The 10,739-nt window shown below is 40.2% G+C and overlaps 1 protein-coding gene across 1 annotated transcript in view; it reads left to right on the forward strand.

The window, feature by feature from the left end:
* LOC138305671 (ras-related protein Rab-11A) overlaps nt 1–10,503 on the forward strand; it is a 47,095-nt gene extending 36,592 nt beyond the window's left edge. The window contains exon 6 of the mRNA XM_069245963.1: nt 7,150–10,503. Coding sequence (XP_069102064.1) covers nt 7,150–7,289 — 140 coding nt within the window. The 3' untranslated portion in view covers nt 7,290–10,503. The remainder of the gene's footprint in view (nt 1–7,149) is intronic.
* Nucleotides 10,504–10,739: the final 236 nt, after the last annotated feature.

Genomic DNA, 10,739 nt, shown 5'->3' on the forward strand with positions numbered 1-10,739 from the left:
TACAGTAATAGACAGGGGACATTGTAGGTTACAGTAATAGACAGGGGACATTGTAGGTTACAGTAATAGACAGGGGACATTGTAGGTTACAGTAATAGACAGGGGACATTGTAGGTTACAGTAATAGACAGGGGACATTGTAGGTTACAGTAATAGACAGGGGACATTGTAGGTTACAGTAATAGACAGGGGACATTGTAGGTTACAGTAATAGACAGGGGACATTGTAGGTTACAGTAATAGACAGGTGACATTGTAGGTTACAGTAATAGACAGGGGACATTGTAGGTTACAGTAATAGACAGGGGACATTGTAGGTTACAGTAATAGACAGGGGACATTGTAGGTTACAGTAATAGACAGGGGACATTGTAGGTTACAGTAATAGACAGGGGACATTGTAGGTTACAGTAATAGACAGGGGACATTGTAGGTTACAGTAATAGACAGGGGACATTGTAGGTTACAGTAATAGACAGGGGACATTGTAGGTTACAGTAATAGACAGGGGACATTGTAGGTTACAGTAATAGACAGGGGACATTGTAGGTTACAGTAATAGACAGGGGACATTGTAGGTTACAGTAATAGACAGGGGACATTGTAGGTTACAGTAATAGACAGGGGACATTGTAGGTTACAGTAATAGACAGGGGACATTGTAGGTTACAGTAATAGACAGGGGACATTGTAGGTTACAGTAATAGACAGGGGACATTGTAGGTTACAGTAATAGACAGGGGACATTGTAGGTTACAGTAATAGACAGGGACATTGTAGGTTACAGTAATAGACAGGGGACATTGTAGGTTACAGTAATAGACAGGGGACAATTGTAGGTTACAGTAATAGACAGGGGACATTGTAGGTTACAGTAATAGACAGGGGACATTGTAGGTTACAGTAATAGACAGGGGACATTGTAGGTTACAGTAATAGACAGGGGACATTGTAGGTTACAGTAATAGACAGGGGACATTGTAGGTTACAGTAATAGACAGGGGACATTGTAGGTTACAGTAATAGACAGGGGACATTGTAGGTTACAGTAATAGACAGGGGACATTGTAGGTTACAGTAATAGACAGGGGACATTGTAGGTTACAGTAATAGACAGGGGACATTGTAGGTTACAGTAATAGACAGGGGACATTGTAGGTTACAGTAATAGACAGGGGACATTGTAGGTTACAGTAATAGACAGGGGACATTGTAGGTTACAGTAATAGACAGGGGACATTGTAGGTTACAGTAATAGACAGGGGACATTGTAGGTTACAGTAATAGACAGGGGACATTGTAGGTTACAGTAATAGACAGGGGACATTGTAGGTTACAGTAATAGACAGGGGACATTGTAGGTTACAGTAATAGACAGGGGACATTGTAGGTTACAGTAATAGACAGGGGACATTGTAGGTTACAGTAATAGACAGGGGACATTGTAGGTTACAGTAATAGACAGGGGACATTGTAGGTTACAGTAATAGACAGGGGACATTGTAGGTTACAGTAATAGACAGGGGACATTGTAGGTTACAGTAATAGACAGGGGACATTGTAGGTTACAGTAATAGACAGGGGACATTGTAGGTTACAGTAATAGACAGGGGACATTGTAGGTTACAGTAATAGACAGGGGACATTGTAGGTTACAGTAATAGACAGGGGACATTGTAGGTTACAGTAATAGACAGGGTGACATTGTAGGTTACAGTAATAGACAGGGGACATTGTAGGTTACAGTAATAGACAGGGGACATTGTAGGTTACAGTAATAGACAGGGGACATTGTAGGTTACAGTAATAGACAGGGGACATTGTAGGTTACAGTAATAGACAGGGGACATTGTAGGTTACAGTAATAGACAGGGGACATTGTAGGTTACAGTAATAGACAGGGGACATTGTAGGTTACAGTAATAGAGGGGGACATTGTAGGGTTACAGTAATAGACAGGGGACATTGTAGGTTACAGTAATAGACAGGGGACATTGTAGGTTACAGTAATAGACAGGGGACATTGTAGGTTACAGTAATAGACAGGGGACATTGTAGGTTACAGTAATAGACAGGGGACATTGTAGGTTACAGTAATAGACAGGGGACATTGTAGGTTACAGTAATAGACAGGGGACATTGTAGGTTACAGTAATAGACAGGGGACATTGTAGGTTACAGTAATAGACAGGGGACATTGTAGGTTACAGTAATAGACAGGGGACATTGTAGGTTACAGTAATAGACAGGGGACATTGTAGGTTACAGTAATAGACAGGGGACATTGTAGGTTACAGTAATAGACAGGGGACATTGTAGGTTACAGTAATAGACAGGGGACATTGTAGGTTACAGTAATAGACCGGGGACATTGTAGGTTACAGTAATAGACAGGGGACATTGTAGGTTACAGTAATAGACAGGGGACATTGTAGGTTACAGTAATAGACAGGGGACATTGTAGGTTACAGTAATAGACAGGGGACATTGTAGGTTACAGTAATAGACAGGGGACATTGTAGGTTACAGTAATAGACAGGGGACATTGTAGGTTACAGTAATAGACAGGGGACATTGTAGGTTACAGTAATAGACAGGGGACATTGTAGGTTACAGTAATAGACAGGGGACATTGTAGGTTACAGTAATAGACAGGGGACATTGTAGGTTACAGTAATAGACAGGGGACATTGTAGGTTACAGTAATAGACAGGGGACATTGTAGGTTACAGTAATAGACAGGGGACATTGTAGGTTACAGTAATAGACAGGGGACATTGTAGTTACAGTAATAGACGGGACATTGTAGGTTACAGTAATAGACAGGGACATTGTAGGTTACAGTAATAGACAGGGGACATTGTAGGTTACAGTAATAGACAGGGGACATTGTAGGTTACAGTAATAGACAGGGGACATTGTAGGTTACAGTAATAGACAGGGGACATTGTAGGTTACAGTAATAGACAGGGGACATTGTAGGTTACAGTAATAGACAGGGGACATTGTAGGTTACAGTAATAGACAGGGGACATTGTAGGTTACAGTAATAGACAGGGGACATTGTAGGTTACAGTAATAGACGGGGACATTGTAGGTTACAGTAATAGACAGGGGACATTGTAGGTTACAGTAATAGACAGGGGACATTGTAGGTTACAGTAATAGACAGGGGACATTGTAGGTTACAGTAATAGACAGGGGACATTGTAGGTTACAGTAATAGACAGGGGACATTGTAGGTTACAGTAATAGACAGGGGACATTGTAGGTTACAGTAATAGACAGGGGACATTGTAGGTTACAGTAATAGACAGGGGACATTGTAGGTTACAGTAATAGACAGGGGACATTGTAGGTTACAGTAATAGACAGGGGACATTGTAGGTTACAGTAATAGACAGGGGACATTGTAGGTTACAGTAATAGACAGGGGACATTGTAGGTTACAGTAATAGACAGGGGACATTGTAGGTTACAGTAATAGACAGGGGACATTGTAGGTTACAGTAATAGACAGGGGACATTGTAGGTTACAGTAATAGACAGGGGACATTGTAGGTTACAGTAATAGACAGGGGACATTGTAGGTTACAGTAATAGACAGGGGACATTGTAGGTTACAGTAATAGACAGGGACATTGTAGGTTACAGTAATAGACAGGGGACATTGTAGGTTACAGTAATAGACAGGGGACATTGTAGGTTACAGTAATAGACAGGGGACATTGTAGGTTACAGTAATAGACAGGGGACATTGTAGGTTACAGTAATAGACAGGGACATTGTAGGTTACAGTAATAGACAGGTGACATTGTAGGTTACAGTAATAGACTGGGGACATTGTAGGTTACAGTAATAGACAGGGGACATTGTAGGTTACAGTAATAGACAGGTGACATTGTAGGTTACAGTAATAGACAGGGGACATTGTAGGTTACAGTAATAGACAGGGGACATTGTAGGTTACAGTAATAGACTGGGGACATTGTAGGTTACAGTAATAGACAGGGGACATTGTAGGTTACAGTAATAGACAGGGGACATTGTAGGTTACAGTAATAGACAGGGGACATTGTAGGTTACAGTAATAGACAGGGGACATTGTAGGTTACAGTAATAGACTGGGGACATTGTAGGTTACAGTAATAGACAGGGGACATTGTAGGTTACAGTAATAGACAGGGGACATTGTAGGTTACAGTAATAGACAGGGGACATTGTAGGTTACAGTAATAGACAGGGGACATTGTAGGTTACAGTAATAGACAGGGGACATTGTAGGTTACAGTAATAGACGGGGACATTGTAGGTTACAGTAATAGACTTGGGACATTGTAGGTTACAGTAATAGACAGGGGACATTGTAGGTTACAGTAATAGACAGGGGACATTGTAGGTTACAGTAATAGACAGGGGACATTGTAGGTTACAGTAATAGACAGGTGACATTGTGGGTTACAGTAATAGACAGGGGACATTGTAGGTTACAGTAATAGACAGGTGACATTGTAGGTTACAGTAATAGATAGGGGACATTTTAGGTTACAGTAATAGACAGGGGACATTGTAGGTTACAGTAATAGACAGGTGACATTGTAGGTTACAGTAATAGACCGGGGACATTGTAGGTTACAGTAATAGACAGGTGACATTGTAGGTTACAGTAATAGACAGGGGACATTGTAGGTTACAGTAATAGACCGGGGACATTGTAGGTTACAGTAATAGACAGGTGACATTGTAGGTTACAGTAATAGACAGGGGACATTGTAGGTTACAGTAATAGACAGGTGACATTGTAGGTTACAGTAATAGACTGGGGACATTGTAGGTTACAGTAATAGTCAGGGGACATTGTAGGTTACAGTAATAGACAGGGGACATTGTAGGTTACAGTAATAGACAGGGGACATTGTAGGTTACAGTAATAGACTGGGGACATTGTGGGTTACAGTAATAGACCGGGGACATTGTAGGTTACAGTAATAGACCGGGGACATTGTAGGTTACAGTAATAGACCGGGGACATTGTAGGTTACAGTAATAGACAGGGGACATTGTAGGTTACAGTAATAGACAGGGGACATTGTGGGTTACAGTAATAGACAGGGGCCATTGTAGGTTACAGTAATAGACAGGGGACATTGTGGGTTACAGTAATAGACCGGGGACATTGTGGGTTACAGTAATAGACCGGGGACATTGTAGGTTACAGTAATAGACCGGGGACATTGTGGGTTACAGTAATAGACCGGGGACATTGTAGGTTACAGTAATAGACCGGGGACATTGTAGGTTACAGTAATAGACAGGGGCCATTGTAGGTTACAGTAATAGACAGGGGACATTGTGGGTTACAGTAATAGACAGGGGCCATTGTAGGTTACAGTAATAGACAGGGGACATTGTGGGTTACAGTAATAGACCGGGGACATTGTAGGTTACAGTAATAGACAGGGGACATTGTAGGTTACAGTAATAGACAGGGGACATTGTAGGTTACAGTAATAGACAGGGGACATTGTGGGTTACAGTAATAGACAGGGGACATTGTAGGTTAAGAGCCCTAGAGACGTGATATTGGATCTGTAACATGCTGACATGAAGGGCTACCAATTTGCAAGTTTAAAGAATGACCTAGCCTTGACCTTTGTTCAGGGACCTTCGTTCAAGGTCATGGATGGGTTCAAAAATGCAGTCAGATGACCGTTAAGGCCCATAGGGCCTCTTGTTTATGTAGTCTTTTTGAACTAACTAGGTTATATCTGGCAACAAGCCCTTCCCTAGTTATTGCAATTTGGTCCGCTGGTAACTATGTCCAGAAAAAGTATTGATGTATGAATAACAGTTTGGACATTGGATAAAATTTAGATATTCGCTCAACAGATGTCAGTCTTTCTTATTTACTCTTAAAGGTATATTAGTCCCTGTTTAAACTAATGTTGAGGGCTGTAACGAGTAAATGTTTGTATTTACATTACACATCAACAATAATGCCTAATGTTAGCCCCATACACAATCTTAGTTATGCTAAGTACACCTAAGAAGTGATATATAGGCATACAATATATCACTAGTTCAAACAAGGGCAATTACCTTTAGTTGTTCCATTGATAAATTTAACTTTTAAATTAAAACATGATTATAGTTATTAACATTGAATATATATAGTAAACTTGAAACATTGAAAATTAATGAAATAATCTTCATATTAGATAGATAAGGTTAAAACTATGAATTCATTATAAACTTGGTTTACTGTACTACGTTAGAATCATGAATTTGATGTAAGCATGTTAGTTATAAACATGGTTAGAATCATGAATTTGATGTAAGCGTGATAGTTATAAACATGGTTAGAATCATGAATTTGATGTAAGCGTGATAGTTATAAACATGGTTAGAATCATGAATTTGATGTAAGCGTGATAGTTATAAACATGGTTAGAATCATGAATTTGATGTAAGCGTGATAGTTATAAACATGGTTAGAATCATGAATTTGATGTAAGCGTGATAGTTATAAACATGGTTAGAATCATGAATTTGATGTAAGCGTGATAGTTATAAACATGGTTAGAATCATGAATTTGATGTAAGCGTGTTAGTTATAAACATGGTTAGAATCATGAATTTGATGTAAGCATGTTAGTTATAAACATGGTTAGAATCATGAATTTGATGTAAGCGTGATAGTTATAAACATGGTTAGAATCATGAATTTGATGTAAGCGTGATAGTTATAAACATGGTTAGAATCATGAATTTGATGTAAGCGTGATAGTTATAAACATGGTTAGAATCATGAATTTGATGTAAGCATGTTAGTTATAAACATGGTTAGAATCATGAATTTGATGTAAGCGTGATAGTTATAAACATGGTTAGAATCATGAATTTGATGTAAGCGTGATAGTTATAAACATGGTTAGAATCATGAATTTGATGTAAGCGTGTTAGTTATAAACATGAAATTATAAACCGAAATCATGAATTTGATGTAAGTGTGATAGTTATAAACATGGTTAGAATCATGAATTTGATGTTAGCGTGATAGTTATAAACATGGTTTATTGCCTAATTTAGTCATTAGTGGCAGAGATAAAAACTTAATCCTATATTAATGATACATTTCTTGTTTTACAGAGATTTACAAAATTGTATCGATGAAACAGATCCGTGACAGTAACGACGACGATAACTCTCCGAGTAGTAATGTACAAACAATACAAGTGGCTCCTACAGACAATTCTATGCCACGCCCACAAAAGTGTTGTAACGTCTGAGACAAAGGAAGAGGGGCCACAGTGTCTTTCCAGTACAGCAAACACTAAGGAAATGTGATATCAATCGGACAAAAATGAAATACAGGTGACATCCATTTTGGCAACTAAATTCATGATGAAGGTGATGGTGGGAAGGAACACATTAATGGTAGTTCCTCAGATAAAAACTACATAATTATTCCATGCGTGAAAGGATTTTCTCTGTAAAGGGAAATATTTATTACTACAAGAGTGTTGTAGTCAGACGACTGAATGCGAACTAGCTGGGCAGTGTGAAAGGATGTGTGAAGAACTTCTGTGATCTGTCGTGTAGGACGTCTATATTATAGGTTTTCCTGTTGCACCGATATCCCATATTTCAGTACATTCTTTATGTCTGATTAACGATCTACAGGTTCAGAGCTTTGTGTACACCTCTAGAGTGTACCTTTGGTCCTACAGGTTCACAGCTTTGTGTATGCCTCTAGAGTATACCTCTAGATCTGGTCCTACAGGTTCAGAGCTTTGTGTACACCTCTAGAGTGTACCTCTGGTCCTACAGGTTCAGAGCTTTGTGTACACCTCTAGAGTGTACCTCTGGTCCTACAGGTTCACAGCTTTGTGTACACCTCTAGAGTGTACCTCTGGTCCTACAGGTTCACAGCTTTGTGTACACCTCTAGAGTGTACCTCTGGTCCTACAGGTTCAGAGCTTTGTGTACACCTCTAGAGTGTACCTCTGGTCCTACAGGTTCAGAGCTTTGTGTACATTTCTAGAGTGTACCTCTAGATCTGGTCCTACAGGTTCAGAGTTTTGTGTACATTTCTAGAGTGTACCTCTAGATCTGGTCCTACAGGTTCAGAGCTTTGTGTACACCTCTAGAGTGTACCTGTGGTCCAACAGGTTCAGAGCTTTGTGTACACCTCTAGAGTGTACCTCTGGTCCTACAGGTTCAGAGCTTTGTGTACACCTCTAGAGTGTACCTCTGGTCCTACAGGTTCACAGCTTTGTGTACACCTCTAGAGTGTACCTCTGGTCCTACAGGTTCACAGCTTTGTGTACACCTCTAGAGTGTACCTCTGGTCCTACAGGTTCAGAGCTTTGTATAGAGTGTATTGTACTTGATTGAATGCGAGATTCCAGTGAATGTGTTAAGTTGGTAAATAATTGAAGGTAAAAATTCTGTGTGTTATACATTGTGGCCGATATCTGTCAGTTTATAAATCTGATAATTTTCCTTGTGTATAAACTACCAGCTACATTTCACAAGTTGCATTGTTTGTAGAAGTATGTAAAACCTATCTTTCTGCTCTGGGATGATTTATTGATGAGTGTTTCATGTAATGAGTGTGATGTTTGGGACCACAATATAAAATCATGTTTGTCTGTGAGCAGATATTTAATCAGATTTTTAGCTCATCTGGCCCGAAGGGCCGGTGAGCTGATGTCATGGCGCGGCGTCCGTCGTCCGTCGTCCGTCCGTCGTCCGTCTGTCCGTCAACATTTCCTTTAAATCGCTACTAGTCATAGAGTTTTGCATGGATTGTAACCAAATTTGGCCACAAGCATCCTTGGGGGAGGGGTAAAAGAACTTGTATAAATTTTGGCTCTGACCCCCCGGGGGCAGGAGGGGTGGGGCCCAATAGGGGAAATAAAGGAAATCCTATAAATCGCTACTTGTCCTAGAGTTCTGCATGGATTGTAACCAAATTTGGCCACAAACATCCTTGGGGGAGGGGGAACAGAACTTGTATGAATTTTGGCTCTGACTCCCCGGGGGTAGGAGGGGCAGGGTCCAATAGGGGAAATAGAGGTAAATCCTTTAAATCGCTACTAGTCAGAGTTCTGCATGGAATGTAACCAAATTTGGCCAGAAATATCCTTGGGAGAATATGAACTGAGTTTGTATAAATTTTGGCTCTGGTCCCGGGGGGGCAGAAGGGCGGGGCCCAATAGGGGAATTATAAGTAAATCCTAAAAATCGGTACTTGTCCTAGAGTTCTGCATGGATTGTAACCAAATTTGGCCATAAACATCCTTGGGGGTAGGAGAACAGAACTTGTATAAATTTTGGCTCTGACCCTCCGGGGGCAGGAGAGGGGGGGCGCCCAATAGGGGAAATAAAGGTAAATCCTTTAAATCGCTACTAGTCATAGAGTTCTGCATGGAATGTAACCAAATTTGGCCATAAATAATCCTTTTTGGAAGGGAAACAGAACTTGTATAAATTTTGGCTCTGGCCCCCCGGGGGCAGAACAAGTGGGGCCCAATAGGGGAAATAAAGGTAAATCCTATAAATCGCTACTTGTCCTAGAGTTTTGCTTGGATTGTGACCAAATTTGGCCATTAACATCCTTGGGGGAAGGGGAACAGAACTTGTATAAATTTTGGCTCTGACCCCCTGGGGAAGGAGGGGTGGGGCCCAATAGGGGATTTAGAGGTTAATATTAAAATTCCTTCAGAAAAGAAACAATGAACCTGTATTCAGAACATTACTTGGCATTACAAACCAGGTGAGCGATACAGGCCCTCTGGGCCTCTTGTTATTTATTTCTTACCTGTGAGTATTGGAAGTAAAGTGCTGTACCTTGCCTCCGTATACTACATCTCTCTATCGCTAATTCCCATTTCTGTTAATTGGTATTTATTGGGTCATACTCGATGCTCCAGGGGCTACTATCACTGATGTTATATCTATGCCTGGACTTTCTCATGAGTAAAACTTGGGGCAGTTCAGTAGACATATACTGACCAATCAGAGGCCTGCAGAGACTTCCTCTGGAGATTACAGAGATAGCGATGCTCAACTTCAAAGCAACAGTCAACCACAGTGGACCGTTACACAATTCCTTTGATGTACATCAAATGATCACATTACCTGTGTTCCGGTGCCTACAGTTTTACTATGACATTATAACATTGATGATAGTAACCCTGGAGTATTGAGGGTGTTATTGGCTGGGCCCTTTTATATGGATATTTTAGAAACCTGCCCTGTAACTTGTGGATATTTTGGTAACTGGGAGCAGTCTCGGATTCATGCCCTGTACCAGTAGTGTTGCTGGAGAGAGCCAGTGATTGCACTTGTGAAATGTGGTTGGACACCATTAGATATGGCTACATGCTTTTCTCAAAGAGACTTTATTGATATGTATAGCTATGAACTATGTTGATAAAGAAGATGTCATGATTGTATGCTTGTATGTAATTTGTACAAATGTATATCTTATCACTAGCAGGCTCTTTGTTTTTATGTATTCAGTTGAAACTCTCACGGGACTGTCAAAATTAGTTTTGACTCCTCCAAAAGAATCGTCAAATTAGCTTGACTTTATATCCATTTCACGACCGTCGTTTTGAATATAGATTGTATTGCCATTAGTGTTGGGAATGGGTTGTAAAATCACAATCAATGATGATTTAGGACAACCTACTAATTATTGATTTTTTAATCGGATATCATTTACTGAA

Source organism: Argopecten irradians, chromosome 13 (assembly GCF_041381155.1).
Source record: "Argopecten irradians isolate NY chromosome 13, Ai_NY, whole genome shotgun sequence".
In the NCBI taxonomy this organism is placed as follows: Eukaryota; Metazoa; Mollusca; class Bivalvia; order Pectinida; family Pectinidae; genus Argopecten; species Argopecten irradians.